Below are 22891 nucleotides of genomic sequence, written 5' to 3' on the forward strand. Positions count from 1 at the left end.
AAAACATCTCGATATGATTTAGACTGGAATAACATGTTGCATATCGGTTGATACAGTACACAAAGTACTACAAACTTCTCAAAGGAAAGATACTATGTATTTTGGAAGCTTGACGGCATCACGTTTAAATGTTTGTATCAACTTCTATGTCAAAGGATCTAAGCTATCTTCATACGTATGGTGTTTACTGAGTTCTATGCATGGTTTTTTTTTTTTTTTTTTTTTTGGTCGAAGAGTTGCATGTATGTTGCTCGGTCAATTGTTGATGCCCGGTTGAGTTCACGAGCAACTTGTCTTCAAGGCTCAACCGTATATAGCCTTTAGGACAGCTTAGGTTGAACCCTTCTTCTGAATATTTTGGCTGCTTGTCTTCTTATATAGAGTGATGGATACTTGACTCCACTTTCTCCCAATTATATTGATCTTTTCTTCTAACTAGTAGATGTTCCACCTTCCATTGTTCTTTAACCGAGCTACCTCATGGGGCGAAAGACGTTCCGTCGCATAATGAATACGTTCACTAGCTAACTACGTCTGTTCATCCGCGAATAATTTTGCGCATAGAACTTTTTGGGAGCTCCACAATTTGCAGAATCCGGGCTCGAAACCTCTTAGAAGGCCATTCACGTTGGGCTATAAAAACCATGCACAATTGAGACCAGCACAAATAACAAATCAACCGAAAGTCAGTTGAACAAAGTCATCAAACCCTTAGATCTGAAAAGAAACACCGTCCTCGGTACTTAATCAAAAGAACCGGCTTCTAATTTCCCTATCTCCAAAGTAAGGTCGATTTACATCACTTCACAAACCGAATATCTTGATCAGGCATTCGAACTAGGAAGAAGAGATACCTTATTAGTCGGACGCCCGATTTCGCAGAAAGGATGGTCTTCCATGGAGTAATAACACTCTTCATCGCCATCCATCATCGTGTCCGGTTCCGTCAAAGTGCCCTTTCGGTTGTGAGATCCGGTCGTTTCACTGTAAAGAGAATTGCACCTGCCGTACGATGACAAGGACAACGAATCTTCAAAGCCGCTCGCATCCATGGAAAAGGGTTGCTGGAAGCTCCCGAACCCTTGTATTCCTCGAGTCAGCCTGCGTGCCCTCGCTCTTTCTTCTCTCAAGTATTCATCGTCGTCGAGCAGGTTCTGTACTCTCCCGGACAAGTTGCCAACTCTCACACCCCAGTTGAATCTGGATATCAGATGTAGAGGAATTACATCGAGTTTTGCTAATCACGGACATCGATCAATCTTACCAAACGCATCTCTCTCTCTTTTTCTTCACTTACCCTGTTTCATCAACGTATTGAAAGTCCTTTATCTCCTTCAAGACGTCTTTATCGCTTTGGAACTCTTCAACCACACGTTGCGGTCCGTGGGTTAGCAAGTGCTCCAACACTATGAGAGCCTTGTAAGGGGCTCGCCAATTCTTTCTATCAAATTGCACCAACCTACTTATTTGGCATGTAAATAGAAATTGATTAAGGGTGAGTTTGTTAAGAAAGGTCAAAACAAAGGGCTGATTGTGTACCTCTTGTGCAGAATCTCTACTATTCTCCAATAATCATCCACTTCGAACGCAGCGTGCGATATAATGGCCATACTACGCGTGTCCGGCGGCCGTGGATTTCCGTTTGTAGCTTCTTCTGTCAATCTTTAGGATTCAATCATCAAGAAGCAAACTAACGTGAGAAACTCATGTGTGATTTGAGGGAACACTGGTGCTTAGGGGAACCACAAAATTTCGACCAATCTTTGCTCGTAAAAAATAGCAACAATGGCATCATCGGAACATTTGATCAATCACTCGATTTACAAGAAATATAGATCGAATTAGAAGGGACGAGACACAAAATCTACACCATCACTATAAGATCAAAGAGAGCTCACAAACCTGCAGCGGTTTGGCTATTGTAAGCTTCACTCATATGGAGCGGCGACCCAACCGAAAACAATGTCCACAACTCTTTTTTCTGAAGTCGATTCATATACTTTGTTAAATGAATCAAATTAACTACATATTCAACCATGAACTGTATGTCATATCCCCTTCTGCTATCAACAAAAGTTCCCCTAGATCAAAATTCGTTTGTTGACATGTTCTTCTCGGTTTCCAACGGAGTCATCAAAATCCAATTGCACCGAAAAGAAAATTGCAAGCCATACATAGTTTAGTTCCAAGCGAGAACTGGACGCAACAGAAGTAGATTTAAAGTTTCAGAAATGGCTGGTAACAAGTGAAAATAGACGGTTGAATTTACATTTCAGCTGGTGTAACATCAGTCAGCTTCAGGCGCACGGTCTTGACGATCTTTTACTTGAGAAACGAAGAGGCCTGCTTCTTGAACGCGTCGAAAGAGCTTCCCATGTTTTCGTTCATGATGATCGGCATGGCAAAGACGATGAATTAGGGAAATGGAATGGGAACATCTGTAGAATCAGTCTTAAATTGAGAGAAGAAGAAGAAGAAGAAGAAGAAGAAGAAGAGTCTTTTCATGCACGTAAAATAACAAGTGCCAAGCCAACCACTCCATTGTTCAGAAGAGACACCAACTACTCCCTAAAAAGTGGATTTTGAATATGTAACGCGTAAATAAATTAGAAATATCATATTGCATTAATCTATCTTAAGATATACAATTTTTGTTTTTGCGTTTCAACTTCCAAAACGATTGAGATGATATTTTATTTTAATTATTGGTGCTGAATTATCTTCATTTCATTAGAAAAGCATTGTTCGATGTAATGTTATATTGTTGAGACTTGAGAACATCCCAAAAAAGAGATCAAAAGGGAAATAAGAGCATGACGTGAGATTTTGAATATGCAATGTGCACATAAATTAGAAAAAAACTATTATGATGTTTAATTAGGATTATTTTCATTTAATTAGAAAAGCATTGTCTGAGATAATGTTATATTGTCGAGAGCATCCAAATAAGTGGTCAAAAGGGAATTAAGAGTATGAGGTCAGATTTAGCTTGTTTATACATTCTCTAACTCTCTCTTATCTCTTCTTTTTACCAAACTCTAGTCATGTTTGATGGAGAAAGTTGACATGATGCATTGAAGATATTGGCTCCCATTAATTAAAAACTAGTAGGTCAACGGAAAAATTATCCAAAAAGTCCTAAACCAATTGTAGTTGTGCCAATTCAGTCTCACATCTTTTTTTTGTCAATTGAGTAATGAACCTTTTATATTTATGCCAATTTAGTCCATTTGAAAGGCCGGCCCTGACGTGGTATCGCCGGCGCTAACGTGGACAATTATTAATTATATTAATTATTCTTTTCTTTTTTCTCTTTTTTTTCTTCCTCTTTTTTGTTTTGCTTCCTACTGCTGCTAGAGAGAGTCACCAAAGCTCACCGGACTCTAGGCGAGGGCCGCGAGGCATCGCTAGTCACCGGCGAGGGTAGCCTCGTCGGTCGAGGGTGAAGGGGACCATGGCTTTGCCAACCACAAGCAAGGCCACCTTTGCCTGCGGCTACAATGGCCTCACTCAACTTGTGCTAGAGCCGTGAAGCCCTCGTCGGCCCTTACCCATTGGCTGGTGAGATCCGGTGCCCTCGCTAGCCACAGTAGGAAGAAAAAAAAAAGAAAGAGAAAAAAAAGGAAAAAGAAAAGTAAATATGAAAAATATTAAAATATTATTAAAAATTATCCATGTCGGCGCCGACTGGCAAATGGACTAAAATGGGACAAACGTAAAAGATTTAGAACTCAATTGGTAAAAAAAATATATTTAAGACTGAATTGACACAATTACAATAGGCTTAAGACTTTTTTGATCATTTTCCCGTAGGTCCTCTAACATAATTTTGCCTACATCGAGCATATATTTACATCTTAAGATATGATCTAGATTTGTTGTCAACTGAGTGGATAAAATATCACAGAAAGGAATATTGGGAAATGTAGTAAAATCACTAGAAAAGGAGTTTAAGGCTCATTCTTTTTAAGCGAATAATGAATAATTTGCACAAATTTTTTTAAAAATAATATCTTGTGTTTGCTTAAAATGATTACTCAATGAAAAATATTTTTATTATCACCAATAATTAATGTGAAAATATTCATGAACGATTAAAATACATTTTGTCTTTTTAGGAAAATAATTTTCAAATTATTTACTTATTATGCAACAAACAGGACCTAAAACCTATTAACATGTTTTGTAAATTCAGCTAGCTAGACATAGCCTCCTTAACTTACCCCACCAATTGAGATGTGCGTGTTGGTGTTGCTGCTTCAATCCCACCTTCGTTTTTTTGTTTCTGCTAAAAAGAAGTTGACTCTCAATGCCTCAATCTTCAAAAGGAGAAGGTAATTTCTTCCCATGTCGGCTTCTCATTTTTCGATGTTGAATCTTTCTGTGAGGCCTGATTGGGGTGTGAGTTGGAGGAACACAAGAAGGGGAAAGAGGAAGCAAATCGATGCTTTGTTCCAAAGAACGGAAACCGGATCTGAGTTGGTTGATTCAGGATCCGATTTCAAAACCGATCGATCCAATTCCCAATTACAAACTTCGAAACCTGAAGTCATAGGGTTGGCTACCCCTTCTAGACTAGGAATCAACCCACCCGCATACACAAAGATAAGGGGAAAATTACAAAAAAAAATCATAAACCTATTGCAATTATATCAATTCAGTCATTAACTTTTTTTTTTTAGCCAATTCATTCCTAAACCTTTTGCATTTGTGTCAATTCAATTCATTTGGCTGGTCAGATTCACTAGGTTAATTTTTAGTAATGTTTTAATATTTTTTGAATTTTTTTATTATTTTAATTTCCTTTTTTTTTCTTCTTTCTTCCTCTAGCCGGCCGCCAAGCCCACCATCCGACTAGAGGCTGATGTCGGTGAGGTCAAGCCTCGCACCGGCACCTCACCGATAGCCGGCCTTGGCGTCTAACTGGAGGAAGAACGAAAAATAAAAGAAAAATAAAATAAATTCATAAAAATATTAAAATATTACTAAAAATTGGCTGAAATATTAAAATATTATTAAAAATGGCAACGTCGGCGCTAGTTGGCCAAATGGATTGAATTGGCACAAATGCAAAAGGTTTAGAACCGAATTAGCATAACTACAATAAGTTTAGGATTTTTTTGGTAATTCCTCCTGCAAATAAGCAACTAAGGAGAGGGCATGAATTGATTTTTCAGAAACACGATTAATTTAAATCTAAAAACTCTGATCTTGCACGTAAAATGAGCTAATAATCATTTCACCATCATCTTGAGCAAATTGGTCCGTGATTTTTTTTTTTTCATTTTTTTGCATGAATGATCTTGGAGTATTAATATTGCTATGATATAGATCTTAAACTTAGGAACTCCAATAGTCGTCCAACATATTTTTGGGAAGTCTACGTTAGCATAGTTCGACTATATTGCAGGACATAGTTTGATTCTACACCCTTGTAGTTTTCCGGACATTGTGTAATATGTACATGTAGAATTTGAACTTAGCCTTTGCATGATTTAAATATGAACCTCTGCACACGGAAATGAACCTTTGTTATTATCAAAGTCCTTTGTGGATATTTTCTATAAGGATAACCAATTCATAAATACATGTACCTTTATGCGTAAGTACAAGATTTTGAGAAATACTTCCGCCTTCCGCACGGTTGTTGAATTCTTGGAAAATGAGAGTGAACCGATTTATACGTGTATAAGACACATGTCCTATTATACTCGGCTAAAAATACTTCAATTCCAAATTCATTTACTGTCCTAATTAATGATGTAACATGTGACGAATAATTTATTATGCCCAAGATATGATTAGATAGCATAAATAAGTATAATATCCCTGCGATTTCCCATTAGATAGCTCGAATTAGTAACGTAAAACATTTATTAGATACAAATTATTCTTTAGATTTTCTTATAATTTCAATAGTCCTACAGAAATATTTAAGCTTTTCTTGTGTTCTAATATTTTTTATGTGAACACGATAAAACGTCATCTAATGATTCCACTACGGTAACATCCTGCTTAAAATATATTTTAAATATTGTAAGTGCTAATGAAAAAGCCCGTCTAGCTCAGCCGGTAGAGCGCAAGGCTCTTAACCTTGTGGTCGTGGGTTCGAGCCCCACGGTGGGCGTTTTTCCCATTTTTTCAATTTTTGCCCTATTTCTCTCCAATTTTCTTTTTCCTGTTCTCGGCGCCTAGAACTAAATATTCAATTATTTTTCCTGCATCTCATAGACGATCTCTAAATTCCATCCGTCAATTTGGTAGATAGAGATTTTTCTTTTGGGTCGAAAGTGGAAAGAGTGACATTGCTTAGTTGGTTAAACTTCGCATTTGTATATGCTAATAAGGCATGCGACCAGCAGGCGCATTTCTACGTTATGAAATTTAGGTAAAATGACATATATGGTCCTTGAACTTTGACCCAATGTGCAATATAGTCTATGAACTTTTAATTTAACTAATATGATCTTTGAATTTTAACCAAATGTGCAATGTGGACCCCGAACTTTTAATTTGACCAATATGGTCCCCGAACTTTTGAAATATATTCAACTTAGTCCCTAAACTCGAATCAATGAAAGGACTACATTGAACATGTTTCTACAATTCAGGGACTAAATTAAACATGTTTAAAAAAGTTAAAGGACTATATTTGTCAAATTAAAAGTCCAATGACCATGTTGCATATTTGGTTAAAATTCAGGGAACCGTATTGATCAAATTAAAAGTTTAGGGACTACATTACACATTGGGTCAAAGTTCATGATCCATTTGTGTAATTATCCCTTAAATTTAAGACAATCTCGAGTTTGGCTCTCCACCGGACTTTGTTTTTGCATCTTGTCCTATTCATGAGATTAGTGAACTGGGTTGTTTCATAGTCCGAAACCTATCGAATAGGCATATTGCTTAATTAAAAAAAAAAAACAGAAAAAGAAAGATTGAGGAACCCCAAATGTGCACACAAACCCTCAAAGTTGTAGAAGGGCAATCATAATTTTTTTATCATCCTTGATGGAGGGAAAATTCCAAAATGAATTCATCTTTCCTAACAAAACCACTTTGCACATAAATTTTGTCAGTAGACTACAAATTACATTTAGCATTGCATGTCTATTTACGAGATTGCCACTTTTATTCAAAATGCTCCCACCGCATTTCAAACACCTAATTACGGGATAAGTACACCATAAGTGCCATAACTTATATATGGCATTCACTTAAATGCCATAACTTTCAAAATGTTCACTTATGTGCCATAATTTTCAAAAATCGTTCACTTGAGTGCCACGTCGGAACAAAATCGTTCACTTGAGTGCTACGGTAACTTTTCCGGCGTGCCACGTCGCCTTTCCAGCTTGCCACGTCATCTTTCCGATGAGCCATGTCAGCTTTCCACACGTGCCACGTCAACTTTTCCGGCATCCATGTCAACATGGCACTCGAGTGAACATTTTTTGAAAATTGTGGCACTTAAGTGAATATTTTGAAAGTTATGGCACTTAAGTGAACGCCGTACAAAAGTTATGGCACTTTTAATGTACTTTTTCCCCCAAATACAAAGGAAACTCTAACAACAACAAAAAAAGCGCAAAATCAAAACACCCCTTTCCCTCTCTTTCTCATTAATATTTGGGATAAATGTAGTAGAAGTCATAAAAATTGTCACAAAAAAATAAGTCAATCTTAAAATTTCAAAAAGTGCAATTAAAACGTAAATCTTATCAAATTGGTACAATCAAGTACTTTAAAAAATTCCGTCTATTTTGATTATTGAAAATTACTAACGGGGCTTTTTTATTATTTTTTCCTATCCTATGTGACGCTTATGTGGCTAAAACAACAGCATTTCGGTTCAAATATGAATCTCTTTAAGAAAAAAATTATTTAACTTATATTTTATAATAATTGAAATTAAAACAATACAAAAATGGATAAAAAGGAAGGAAAATTGGAATTTTATGCAAGCCCCTGCCAGCTTTTTTCTTTTTTTTTATTTTTTTCAAAATTGTGCTTATCTTGAATATGATTTATGTAAAATTGAGATATGTTTACTAGAAATCATAAAACTTGTCATCAAAGTGCATTTGAGTCCTAAAACTTTCAAAATAGCATTCAAGTCCTAAAATTGGTCAAATTGATGCAATCGAGTCATTCTGTTAATTTCGTCTAATTTGGCCAACGAAAATGCTGACCGGCATTTTTTTCATTACTTCCTATCTCCTACATGGTGCCGACGTAGGTAAAACAAGAAAGATAAGTCCAAAATGATGTTATTTTGGTTAAGATTTGCCTTTTTATATAACTTTATAAATATTAGTGAAATTAAATTAAAAAATAAACTAAAATTTTAATTTCAAAAAAAAAAAAAAAAAAAGCCACCAAAAGCCCTAAACTATACCCATTGTGACAAATTTGCACTAAATATTTTTTTTGTGACACAAAAAATTTCAAACTTTTATCCATATAATATATTTACCTCAAACTTATACCAATGTGACACATTTATCCCAAAAAAATTTTGTGACACTAAAAATCTTAAACTTGTATCCGTGTAACACATTTATCTCAAAATTCAAAGTAAATGCATTACATGCCTACAAGTTTGGAGTTTTTTGTATCACAAATTATAATTTAGGGTAAATGTGTCACATTGTCATAAGTTTGGGATATTTTGTGTCATAAAAAATGATTTGAGTAAATATGTCACACGGGTACAAGTTTAAGATTTTTGGTGTCACAAAAAAAAAAGCTTTAATGTAAATGTGTCACAGTAAACATAGTTTAGGATTTTTGGTGGTGTTTTCAAAAAAAAAAAAACAAAGGCAAGAGGAGTAAGTCACCGCCTCCGCACCCACCATCCCTAGAAGGGCCGATGATGGTGGGGCAAGGGTCCGCCAAGGTTGTCGGGCCCCGACTAGTGGACAGAGAACCCGGCCGACGACAAACGAGGGCTACCGTTGGTTGGGGTAGGGCTGGGTGGCGACTTCACGAGCGACGGCCCTCACCCAGTCTAGACGAAGGCCTGGCAACCCTCACCTGCTGTTGACCAAGATTGCAACCACTAGCCATGGCCCACCAACCCAGCTGACCTTCGCCCTACCATCGCCGACCCTTCCGGCGATGGTGGGGGCGGTGGCGGCGAGGGCTAGTAGAGGCCCTCACCGGATTTACTTCTCACTCTTCGTTAATTTAATTAATATTTATATTACAAATCAAAGTTGGATCAAAACAACGTCCTTTTTGACTTATCTTTCTGATTTCAACCACGTCAACACTACGTAGGAGAGAGAAAATAATAAAAAATGCTATGTCAACATTTTTCGTTAGTCAAATTGGATAGAGTTAACTGAATGACTTGATTGCACCAATTTGACAAGTTTTAGGACTTAATTGCACTTTCTAAAAGTTTTAGGACTTACTTATACTTTGGTGACAATTTTTAGAACTTCTAGTGAACATATATCCCAAGAAAATTTGTGTTAAATATCAAATTTTGATTAAAACAACATCGTTTTAATCTTATATTTCATGTTTTAACCACATCATCGCCACGTTAAACTGAGTTAACATAATGTCTTAATTCCACTAATTTGACAATTTTTAAGATTTATTTATATTTTTTGACAGTTTTAGGGCTCAATTATATATGACAAGTTTTAGGACTTCTAGTGCATTTATCCATTAATATTTTTAGGACTTAAGTAACACAACACATGTAATATCATGTTTAAGAACTTTTTAAATATCACAATGTATTGCAACCTTTTGTCTCAATCATTCCCCGTGAATGCACACAAATTACCCCTTCGACGTAGGTGGTGTAGGTGTCACACCCCAATTTCGGGCCCGCAACAACCCTATCAAATTGCCTCAAATCAAAAAGACGACGTCCCAGGCATATCATCGACCCATTATTTTTATCTTATTATTAAGTGCATACGAAACGTACAACTCCCATAGACATCGAATCAAATATTAAGGATAGAATATTAGGCTAACACATCAGACAACAGCAAGTAGACATGGCCATTTGGGCCCGTGGGCCTTGTTGACACCTGATCTTTAATCATCTTCGTTTCGATTTATTTTTGAAAATTCATAAAAAAATTCACAAAAAATTAAAAAATTGCAAAATCAACTTTGGTAGCCTTGGCCAAGCTCAAGGAACCATTTTTGACCAAAAAATAATTTTTCATATTTTTCGCATTTTTTGATATTTTTCAGAAAATAGGAAAATACCCAAAAAATCCAGAAAAATACCATTCGAGGTCACAAAAATACAGAAAAATAGTCAGTATTTTTATTTTAATTTCCTTTTCATTTTGACCTCTTAAAGTTTGAAAATTTCATTTCGGATTTGTGTGTTCCTTCACAAATGCACCCACAAATTAGACATGAAAATATCATTTGGGGTCATTTTATTTTTCTTTCTTCACTTTTGAGGGTTGTGACATGGTTCTCTAGCATTACATTTCACATTTTGATCCAATTGCATGTTAATTTGCTCAATTTTGGCATTAGGGACTTAATTGCACAAAAATTTCTTTCATTTTAGTCCCTAGAAGGCCAAATTCAAAATTAAATCTTCTTGAGAGACACCCATGGAATCCCAAGGTCCCTATCCTATGGTTTTTGACCTCTTGAATCTAATGGTAGGCTCAATTGAAAATAATTCCTTCATTAAGGACTCCAATTTTGTAAAAATCAATTTCGGATCTTACTCAAAATTTGGGGTTTTCACTCAATTTCAAAGGAATTTTTTACGAAAATCACATCTTTAGAAGTAATCCATGATGGGAAATCAATTTTTGGCATCAATTTTATCAAAAAATGTTAATTGTTAGCTCAATTTGGCCATTTATTGCACGAACCGGGTCTGTCGGGTCGGGCGGATCCGACCCGGTGACCCGGCACTATTCATCGTCTTCTCCAAGAGGTCACAGGCGCACGGGAGAGTGGGGATCCGGTTTGTGAGTTTGTTATCCAGCGACGAAGCTTCGAGAAACCTCTAGAACGTCCGACGGTTAGAGACGAGTGAACAAAAACAAAAACTCGTGCTCGCAAAAGGGGGGAGGGGCATTCAGAGATTAAAAGAAAAAAGAGAGAGAGAGGCGCAAAAAAAAAATTTCACGGAAGAGAGAGCACGAGTCTGGGAGACGAAAGCGAGTAGAGGATTAGCTGAGAATTCGTGGTCATTGCATCAGAGGTTGAAGCTCATTGCCTTGGCGTCTCAGATCAACTTCGACGCGAAAGGTGAGCTCGATCTCTTCGGTTAACTTTCCGGCGAGCATTGCGAATATACGTTTTAGTCGATTTCGTCCCTGTGGAATTGGAGTGATGAGTTATCTCGAATAACCTGAGTTAGAAGAGTGCGAATGTAGGCTTAGTTTCGAATAATTCCTTCTATGATCGGAGTAGGTTCAGCCTCGATCCTCGCATAGCACTTGTTCGATAAAATGCCTCTGTGAATCTAAGCATATGCAGACCTGCAATCTTGTTTAGTTGCACTTTACGCGCTTCCATTTGCATCTGAAGACACTTCCTGAACTTTATTCTTTCTTTTTATGCATTGATTTGGTCAAAAAACGTCTATCCGAACCTATGTTTATACCTCGCCGGAGTCTCGTGTTGGAAGTCGCTAATGGAGGATTCTGAATCTGCGAGGATGATCAGGTAAGTTTCGTGAGCTGTTATGGATGTGGATTGTATGCTTAAGTCTCAGTTTGAATGATCGGTAGTCGATATGTGTTCGCTCACCGGAAGTTGCAGGTTTGGCCGGAAGTTCAACCTCGGTCTAGGTTAGTCCGGGCTTATCATTCGCGCTAAACTTTAGGTATGTTGTTGTAGGATAGTTGGGGAGTCGAATGAGTGGAAAATCGAGGGATTCCGGCTGAGTTTGCATGTCGGAATCGGGTTCCGGCGAGGCGCCGGCGAGTCTCACCGGCGCCGATCGTCTTCTCAGACGAGCCTTTTGACCGGTCAACGTTCAAGTGTCGCCGACGTGGCACACACGTGGCAGCCACGTCGGCGAGTCGGTTACAACGGAATAAAACGATTCGACGGCCTGAAATGTGCCACGTGTCGGGATCTCGGATTTTTGAAAAATAAAAATCATTTTTTCAAGATTATTCATTTTTCAAAAAATAAAAATCCGAAATTTGTGATCGCGTGGCCCAGGTTTGGCCACGTGTCACCTTTCTGATCGCTGGATCAAAATTTTCGAAAATTTAAATAATAAATAAAAAATCATTTTCAGATAAATAAAAATAATCAGAACGTGCGGCCGAGATCGAGTCTCTCTTTAATCTAAGCCGTCGATTCCAGTCAACGAATCCGACTGCTGTCCTCGCGCCACTTGGCGCAATCTGGAGCGTTGCTTCATTTAGGCGGGAATTTTTCAAAATTTTCAGGCGCTAATTTGCAAACGGCGCCGTTTTGGAGAGCGCCGGTTCGGGTGTCGGCCCGGACCGGGCGGACCGGTCTGTGGACCGGGTTGACTCGGTCCGTTGACCGGGTTGACCTGGTCCAAAAAAAAAAAAGAAGAAAAAAAAAATCGAAAAATCAATAAAAAATCCAAAAAAAATTAGGAAAAATGGTAGAAAATTCCCAAAAATTCCAAAAATTCTCAAAAATTGGGGAATGGCCACAATCAACTGGCCAATCCTATTTTTGAGTTTTTCTCCTCCCGATCTTTCCAAAAATGACAATTTTACCCTTTAGGGGTAATTTTTCTCCAAAAATCCCTTTGGACTTCCAAAAAATGTTGAAAATTAGGAAATGGGTCAGTTTAGGTGGCCAATCCTATTTTCAACATTTCTCATTCCGAATCTCTTCCGAAATGACGATTTTGCCCTTTTGGCAAATCGTCTCAATTTTTCAAAATTACGATTTTGCCCCTATGGGCGAATCGCCAAGTCACTCCCGATCCCTCATATGCTTTGAATATCCCTTTCTCTAAGCCAATAGGGCTATACTAGGAATGCCCGTTGATTTGATGCGATTTATCCGCGCGTTATGGATTCCTTGATTTGCATTTACTTTAATTGATTGTGATTGGTAGGATAGTATCCCATCGCATGAACTTCTAGATTTAGGATTCGTACCTCACTATGCATGAAATCCAAGATTAGAAAAATTCGATCAACTTAGGTAGAAAGGGCGTCGATTCGATAGGGCGTAACTAAGTCCGAACCCACTGGTTCTGATCGAATAGAAACTCCCAACTATTCGATAGGGTTTCCAATCGTACCTTCCACGAAGCGATTGGTGGCGACCCGAGGCATGTACACGTAGCATGCCACTAGCCGCCGAAAGGTCGGCTCGACTTTATCCTTCGTTGCGATTTGGGTAATGGGCCTTGGGAGGGGCCCGCGTCGAAGGTCCACACGCAATTGGGCCGGAAGGGCGACCGTTAGCCCACGATCTCCCTCCGATCCGAGATCGAGGGTGCGACAAGCCCGGAATCGCCGATTCGGGCCGGTTCCGCCGTTATTTAAAAAAAAATAATATGGGCCGGTGGGGAGCCATGGGCTCTCTACCCTGGCTCCCCCACCCACCCCCACCGAAAGAGCCGTTGCAACATGTACGCCAATTGGCCGTATAACGACCAATTTGGCCATTGGTTAAAAAAATAGAATTGTTTTTAATTCTTACCTATAAATACATATCCTCCTCCTTTCATTTTTCTCACAAATCCTTTGAACAATTCTCTCAAATTCTCTCAATTCGCTCAATTTCTCAATCGCTCCAATTTTCAATATTTCGATCAATTCTCTCAAAATGGCAAGTGGAAGCAAAAATTGCGATGGCAAGATGACTATGGGAGATTTCGAATATCTCATTCCGAATATGATCCTCGTGAGTATGCATGTTGGGAAGACAACGACGATAATATCAACTATGTCATTAACGAGCACATCCAACATAGAAGTTTTCATCCTCCTCGGTGTGAACGTCAACGGCAAATGGCCGGAACGGAGGGGTGAGATAGTACATCCGACTTGTGGCTACATTTGAATACGTGATGAAAGTGAAGGTAAGTATAATATAAAATGTAAATATTGTTGCAAAGATATAAATTTACGAAAGGAGGCTACGGAACATTGTCGGCATCGACGAAAAACATCCAACGCAAGCGGGGATGGACAATACGCAACAACAAATTTTGGGTACGCCATTTCTAATCCTTATCCTTTATTGTTAATGCACTTTATAAACAAACATTAGCTGAATATGTTGCATTTGGTCATGCTCGTTTACTACCGATGAAAATTTTAATTTGAAATATTTGATAAATACGTGTTGGTTCGCAAGCACCAACTATTCCAAAAATACTTTAAACGAAATTTTTCATCTTTATAAAAAAAAAAAAATATTTAGAAATTTTTTTTGCGGAATTCAATGGAGGTGTGCATATAGGTAGTGATATTTGGAGTGATCCTTGGCAAATTCATTCTTATATGGGTGTCATGTGTCATTGGATAGGTGACGATTGGACCATTCAAAAAAGACTTATTGCATTTCGAGTTTTTTATGAAAGACATTCGGCTCATAATATTTATAGAATAATTACGCAAATTTTAGAATAATATAATTTGATGAATAAAGTATTTTCAATTGGTTTTGATAATACCGCCGCAAATACCGCTTCTATTCCCGAATTAGAAAATATTTGCAAACCCACTTTTGGCGAATAATTTTTTCACATTAGATATTCTTGTCATGTTTTAAATTTATGTGTACAAGATGGTTTAGGAACTCTTGACACTTCTCTCGCCCCAATAAAGGGTGTAATTAAATTTTTATGGAATCGTCCTCATTTTATGAAATCATGGGGAAAATTTTGTAAAGGGCAAGAAGATTTCCAAAAGATATTCCAACTCGTTGAAATTCTACCTACGAGTTGCTTCGGCAAACTTTTGATTACAAAGATTTATTATGTATGTTTATTTCACAAAATATTCCTGAAATTACTTTATTTCCACAACATTAGAGCGTTTGAAAAAAAAATAGATTTTTTGAAAATTTTTAATGATGTTACTAAGACTTTATCTGGTATTTATTATCATACTACGCATTTATTTTTAATAGAGTGTGTTAATATTGGTAGTGTTTTTAGTGAATATGAAAATGATACTAAATTAGCTCGAACTATTTTAGTAATGCGAGAAAAATGGTTGCATTATTATTTGCAAATTCCTCTTGTCTATTTAGTTGGTATTTTTTTTTATCCACGTATTAAATTAGGCGGTTTACTAGATTATTTGAATGTGTATTATCATGATTGTTTACATTTAGAAGATTCAATTGATATTTTAAATATACAAGGAGATGTTAAAGAATCTATAGTAGTATTATATGGATAATTTTGTAATAGATATGGTTTAAGTGTATCTGGATCTTTACAATCTACTGCCTCCGTAGTAAATGTGGTAGTTCACTTAGTAGAGGGTATAATGTGCTCAAGAGTAGGAAAAAAAATAAAAATGGGCAACGGGTAGTATTTCTGAATTAGAAAAATATTTAACCACTCAATTTGAGTTTCGTGATGCGAACATAGTCGATTTGAAATCCAAAAGTGGTGGAAGAGTCACCAAATCGATTACTCGGTTCTCGCCCTCATTGCTCGCTAGATATTAGCAATCCATTCTTCAATAGTTATAGTTGAACAAGCATTTAGGGTTGGAGGATTAGTTTTGGACTCTTGCCGTTCAAGATTAAGCCCGGAGTCTGGGGAAGCTCAAGCTTGTGTTGACGATTGGACGATGGCGAAATTTTAACACCAAGAGCTGAATCGAGAACACGAATTTTTTAGCAATGATTGTGGAGATATCACCGCCACGGGTACCGCAACGGGTAGCGACGATTGACAATGAGGTAAGTTGGGGTTATCAAAGATAAAAGAACTACATGGGCTTTGATTCTTCTATCCTCAATAAGATATGTATGCGCTTAATAATAATTCATTAAGTTCAAGCCCATTCCTCCTCTTTCTCTTTTTTCCCCACATTTTATTACAATGTACAATTTGATTATATTTTATAATTTATAATTTATTATGTTTATTTTATTATTTATTATTTTAAAAATTAAAATTAAAAAAGAGACCGGAAGGAATCGGGCCGGAACCGGTATTTTCAAGGGCCGGTTCGATTCCATCTTTTCATGGAACCGAAACCGGTCATCTCTAACAGCAAGAAATTTCTTTTATTTAATTATCTCGTTAACCCTGAAAAAATACGTTTGTACAAACTAGCCCTACCTCGGGGCCACTATCGACACTTAACAAAAGTACTCAATCCGGATTATGGTTAACATTACTCCAACTACTCAAAAGGGAAGTCAAAATCCACATCCTCCACAGGGCAAGCTCTTCATAGCTAAGGGCTTGCAAATTGTTAACAACAACGGGTAAGATGTAAAATCTTCGTGAGTCAATGCCTAAGTCCGAATAAGACATTGACTCACTCAAGGCATCCTATGTATGCAAGGCAACAACGATGGAAGGTCAATAGCGTACAACTCGCATCACATTATAATTATCATATGATCGAGCATAATATCAAATCGAACCATCAATCACATGCAACCTTACCCCCGCCTTGAATCACACGACGAACAGTTCATATCATAACACCTAACAACATATAAGCCAAGGCACTCAACTAAAACACTCATCACAAACTCATACACAATGTATCACATGTGTTCCGGTTGTTAGAGGCCATTAGGCCTAGCGCACACGACTAGTGTGGCTTAACACTACGACCGACCGGCATGACTAGGCTTCGTCCCTTACTTCCGGTGACGGCGTCCGATAGTCCGTAAGATTCGTACAGCTAGCACGACATGGGACTACCAGGGTTCTCTATAGGGACTTCGGTCCTTCACAAGCCGCAACCGACATCTAATAAGTCATGTTATTCCGCTCGACTTGCACAACACGAACTTACTAGGAAACCGTACGATTGGCACAATATAATCTTATCATATGACCACACAAGCACACCGGACAATCAAGTAGTTCTTATCTTTGCATTTAATTTAATGCACTCATAAACAATCGTGCTCAAAACTTGGCACGACTATAGGATGATCAATCGTCAAATGCACATTATTCATGTACTCACCAGTCATTAGAAAATCACCCAATAATAACGCAGTAATTACCCAATAATAATAATCTAATAATTAATTAACAATTAATTATTTAACGAAGCCATATTTAATTAATTCGACTCGATTAATTAATCCAAATTCCGATTAATATTACTAAAATATTTAGCGAGCTCGATTTCAGATAAATAATTCGATCCCGAGTAATTAAATTATCCAAATTTGACTAATTATTCTCATTGACAATGAATAATATTAAATCTATCCTTAAACGCAGCTAATGCCCTATCCAAAGTTTAGGGGTTAACTCACAACTCCCGCGGCCGATGTAGAGTCGGGCACGACGACGACGACCGAGGTTTGCAAATACAACCCACGAGTTCAAATCTGCGACGACCGATTTTAATCTCGGGTCGGCTTCACAAGTTTGCAAGGCATTAAGGGATTGAGCGTCAGTCTCGGTCGGGTCGGCTAGGCGTCGGACTTACAGGTCCGACTCACACTTGCAATGCTCTTGGATAGCGGCGGCCGACAATTGTGGAAGGTGGAGGAGGCTCAGCAAGCTGGTGGGGCAACGACGATTCGGCGTGGGGTGGGGGCTGCGATGTAAAGGGGGACTCGAATGAGGGTTGCTCGCGATTTTGGCCAGTTTAGGTGACCGGAAGTGGCTGGGCATCGGGTTTCTCGGTCACATCTAGTAGCTCGACGGCTATTGGCGGGTCGACATTAGGGATGGAAGGCTGGCACGGCGGTTGTGTAGTAGAGGTGGCGACCAACGGCTGGTGGTGGCCGAGAGATGGTGATGGTATCGGTGAGGTCATGAGTAAAAGGAAGAAGAGGTCGTGGCGTCGGATCGGGATTAGTCGGGGCTTGGGTGTTGGCTAGAGGGTCGAGTCCAACGGATAGGCGGCCAAGCAACGGTGAGGGTAACCCGAGTGGCGCGGCAACGCCGGGGTTCTCCGCTTGCTAAGCATGGAGGGTAATCTGCGTTGGCTCGCAGTTAGTGGACGGCGGCGCGACGAGCCATGGTGGTGCGACGGTGGAGGGGTCCAGTTGAGGAGTGGCGTAGCTAGAGCTCGGTAGGCGGAGGCGGCGAACGGAGATGGCTAGGTGGTTGTGTTTGAGCGTCACGCGGCTCAACAGAGGAAAGAAAAAAAAATGAAAGGTAAAGAAGAAGAACATCGGCAGATTTTGGGAGGGGGGTTAGTTTCACACGAGTCAACTAGTCAAAGATAAAGAGATGCATGTTCATATGGGTTGGGACTGAAACTTGGGAGAAAATATTACGTGCATGAGATACTCTACATGGATTAATAGAAAACCATTCATAAACCGACACGTGGCACATCGTGGGTCACCGCTCAGAATTTTCAAAAGACATGGCAAGGGATCTCTTCATTATCTCTTAGTTCGATTTCCCTATTATCTCTTCGTTCGTCATCTTTCTCAATCCAAATTTCACGACTCTGTTTCTCCCTCCAAGTTCTCGACTCTCTGTCTCTCTCTCTCTCTCTCTCTCCAAGTTGGCTCCCTCAACCAAATCTTTGCTCAACAACCCTGCTCGGTCCCTTGACCAAAACCATGAGGGCTTCCTCCGCTGTCCCCCGGAGCTCCCCTCTACCACCACCTTGCATCTCTCTAAGTTCTATTTCCCTTCCTCAATTGTGCCCGTGATTCTAAAGCGAAAACTTCGCTTATGCCTTTGCCTCCCGTTAGGGTTTTTCTTCCTCTACGTCGGATGAGTTCAAGCTAGGGAAAGCAGCTGCCTCGTGTTAGGTTTTTCATCCTCTGACCCGACCACCTTTAGGTTAGGGTTTTTTCCCCTCTTTGACTAAGCTGAGATTGTTTGGTGGAAGTTAGTTTTTTTTTTCCCAATTTGTTTTCGTGTTTGAGCTTCAAGTTTTGAATGTGCTCCTTACTTATCGTCTTTTTTTCCTGGGTGTTTCTTTGTGCCTTCCTCCCTATTAACCCGATCATCTCTGTATTTTCTCTCATCATCCGCAACCTTTGGATGTTCTTGGCCTATGATTACTCTCTGCCATTGCTTCGTTTTCGATTGTTTTCCGAACGAAATGTAGATAATTAGTGAGCTAATGTACTCTGTTTTCTCAATCTGCTTTAGTTTCGGTTGTCATTATCTGCTCGAGTTTCGGTTTCGTCTATAATGTTGAATCATTGATTGTTTTTTTGTTTTTATTTTGTTCAGGCTAGGGGAAGCGTTGCCTCGTGCTAGTTCTTTCATCCTTTGGTACGACCACCTTTAGGTTAGGGTTTTTTCTTTTCCCTCTTTCACTAAGCTGAGATTGTTGAATTGTGTGTGTTTAATCCAACTTCAAGGACAACTCTAGCCCCCCTCCCAAAACAAAAACAAAAAAAAAAACGGGGTGATCCAAGACAGAATTAAATTTGACCCATTGTTCTCTGGTTTATCCTTGAGATGGGTGACAGTTTTGGTAATTGTTATAGTCTATAATCAACAAGCAACATGCTTGTGAAGTATTCTCATAAATTGGTTAAATATCATTTTCCTTGAGAATTCTTGTTTGATTGGGTATTAGAGTTATACTCATTTGTGTTCCTTGGTTTTCTTTTAGGTTCTTGACGAATAGCTATTTTCTTGTCTTAGTACATATTGGTGAGCATTACTTTTTTTTAACCGAGCTGCCTCTTCCACTAATTTCTCACGTTGGAAAGAAACTTTCCAAGAGCGGTAGAGCTTTTTTTGTCTTTTTGTCCTTTACATGCTACTTGTGATTTCTCATGATTGTGCTCTAAAAGTGTTTGTCTTGTGTTTGATTAGGAGGGAACTACAGAATTATCTCTTTCAAAGTCATCGCATCAATTAATTTGCACATGTAAAGTTATTAGATGGTTGAATCGGAGGTAATTTTCACTCATACTATTCGAAACATAATTTGATTTCTTAGATAATGGATTAAATATTCTTTTTCTTGTAAAAACACTGTGTTAATTACTTTTTGTCCATTTGGTTGCAGCATGAAACTTCTCATCTTGCACATATAACGCGTGATTTAGAAAAGGTTTTGAGTTTGCACTAGGGATGGTTTTTTCAAGTGAACTTGACGCATATCATAAGTATGTGGCACATGCAATTGATAAAGGGTTTGGAGTGAGGAAGGGTAACACGGTTAAAAATAGAAAAGAAGAAATAACCCGACGGACTTTTGTGTGTAATTGTGAGGGGCATTCTGTTAGCTCATCCAATCAAGAAAAGAAGTATGAGAGGTGTGAAGTCAAAGCTGGGTGTCGTGCTCATATCAAATTTAAGGTTGATAATGGTGTCTTTGAGGTGATTGAGTATGTTTCCGAACATAATCATGCATTTGTACTGGAAGATCAAAAGCATTTAATTAGATGCGGAAGAATAATATCTAATCCTTGCAAGGGTGTGATAGTTGATATAATTAAAGTAGGCATTGGAGGAACTAAGAAATATAAGTACTTATCAAACAGCGCAGGAGGAAGCAAAAACTTGGGGTTCATCTTGCATGCAATTGCAAGATGAACCCCAAGTGGGGGAGATTGTCAAAGTGGAGGAACTAAGACATATAAGTACTTTTCTTTGCGCTTCTCGGAATTATGTGCAGAGAAATAAAGCTAATGATATAAGTGGGGGAGATTGTCAAAGTCTTTTGAATCATTTTCATTGCATGCAAATGCAAAACCCAATATTCTTCTATGCTATACAAGTAGATCAAGAAGGTAAACTGAAAAACTTATTTTGGAGAGATAGCTTGTCCAAATTTGATTATGATGTTTCCGTGATGTATTGGTGTTTGATACTACATATCATACCAACAAATATAACTTGATTTGTGCACCTTTTGTTGGGGTTAATCACCATTGGAAGAATATTCTGTTTGGCTGTGCTTTTTTGTTGGATGAGACTACTTAATCATTTATTTGGTTATTTGAGGTGTTTTTGAAGTCTATGGAAAATAAGGCTTCGAAAACCATGTTCATAGATCAAGACCAAGCCATGGCAAAAGCCATTAGAACGGTGTTCCCGAATACACAACATCGTTTATGCACATGGCACATCGGGAAAAATGCCAATCAAAACATTCCACAACTTTACCATCAGCCTGATTTTAAGGATAAATATTTATTATTGCTTATGTATAGATGTAGATCATAGGACGAATTTGAATTTACTTGAAGGGAAATGGAAAAAGAGTGTGATATTGGGAATAACAATTGGCTTTAGAGATTATATGAGCTTAGACATAAGTGGAATTCAGCTTTTGGTCATGATATTTTTACGTGCGGTATTCGCTCAAGTCAAAGGAGTGAGAGCACCAATAATGTCTTCTAACGTATGTCGACGAAGACATTGACTCTTGTAGAATTTGTCCGCCACTATGAAGAACGGCTGAAACATACAAGAGAAATTAAAAGTCAAGATGATTATAGTTCTCATGGGAAGCCCAAATTGCGGGTTAGTCATGGGATCTTGCTACATGTTGCTTCATTGTATACCCGTACCATTTTTAAAAGGTTCAATGAAGAATTTTTGCAAAGTATGTCAGTATAGATTTTAAGTACTACATTCGATGGATTGGTTTATTTATATACTCTCAAGTGCGTGGGAAATCAAAGTGAAAATGTTGTCAGATTTAATGCTACGGACTCTTCAGTTTCTTGTGAATGTAGATTATTTGAATCAAACGGGTGGTTGTGTTGCCATGCCTTGCACATATTGATTGCGAACTCATCCGGCGCGGGTATTCCATCTTCCTATATTTTGAAAAGGTGGACTAAGGGTGCTAAACAAGGGAATGTGACTGATGAATCTCATCAAATGTCACCGGGTCCATCTAAATTCAGTCGTTTTTCCACGTTAATGCATGAAGCTTTTGAAGTAATGAGTTTGGGCGCTGAAGATGTAAATACCATGGGAATAACAAGGAAGAACTTGCAAAGAGTGAAGGCTGAAATTTTCTCTTACAAGTCAAGTGTGGTTCTGAATGATGATGCTATCGATGATTGCGATAATGCGACCTCTTTGTGTGAGGTTTCAGTATTGGACCCCCTTCGAAGGAAAGGAAAGGGAACAAATTATGGAAGGCTTAAAAGCTCAAGTGAGAAAAAAAAAAAGAAGAAAACTAAGAAAGGAACACCTCCAACGCCAATAGAAAGTCAACATGAGTGACATATTTTTCTAGTTAATATGATTAGTTAATCATTTTGCTTATACTACATAATGCCATTTAACATATTTATTATTTTGTAATGAAGAGTTGGTTGTCCATGCAACACATGATGAGACTCATTTCCAAGATTATTAGAGTAATTCAAATCGGATACGAAATGCCTTTTGTCCTAGCAACATCAGTGGTCCTACAGTAAATCTAAATTTTCATAATCAGGTGCGTTTGTCTTAGTCTTCCATTTTTATTAACATTTTACTGGTTTGGTTAAATTTTTATGTAGGTGCAACCACCATACGTTATACCGCTAGGAATTATGAATGGGTTTTTCCCATTCCCTAGTACGGTATTATTTGTTTGGTGTATTAACTAATGTCTTATCTACATTGCTTCTATTAGGCTAAAGAGATCTTAATTTAGTTACATTCTACTAATAGGGTCCTTGTTTTGTGTAGATGCAATCATCTTACATCATGTTGCCGAGGATTATGAATGGATTTTCCCCATTCACTAGTCGGGTGCTTATTATGAAAATCATTTTACATACGAGTGTTATTTCATCTTCTTGTTACTATTGTAATATATATTGTTGATGGTTTCTC

The 22891-nt window shown here is 38.1% G+C and overlaps 1 protein-coding gene and 1 non-coding gene across 2 annotated transcripts; one reads left to right on the plus strand and one right to left on the minus strand.

Moving 5' to 3' along the window:
* Positions 1–246: 246 nt before the first annotated feature.
* LOC115728129 (epsin-2-like) lies at positions 247–2444 on the minus strand. The gene is made up of 4 exons (XM_030658463.2): positions 2270–2444; positions 1540–1662; positions 1298–1459; positions 247–1200 (listed from the first exon to the last, which is right to left on the minus strand). The coding sequence occupies exons 2-4, from the start codon at positions 1608–1610 to the stop codon at positions 825–827; spliced, it is 609 nt and encodes a 202-aa protein (XP_030514323.2). The 5' UTR covers positions 1611–1662; positions 2270–2444; the 3' UTR covers positions 247–824.
* Positions 2445–6054: 3610 nt separating this feature from the next.
* TRNAK-CUU lies at positions 6055–6127 on the plus strand. Its single transcript has one exon. It is a non-coding gene; the product is annotated as a tRNA-Lys (tRNA).
* The last annotated feature ends 16764 nt before the right edge of the window (positions 6128–22891 follow it).

The sequence above is a fragment of the Rhodamnia argentea genome, chromosome 8 (assembly GCF_020921035.1).
Source record: "Rhodamnia argentea isolate NSW1041297 chromosome 8, ASM2092103v1, whole genome shotgun sequence".
NCBI lineage: Eukaryota > Viridiplantae > Streptophyta > Magnoliopsida > Myrtales > Myrtaceae > Rhodamnia > Rhodamnia argentea.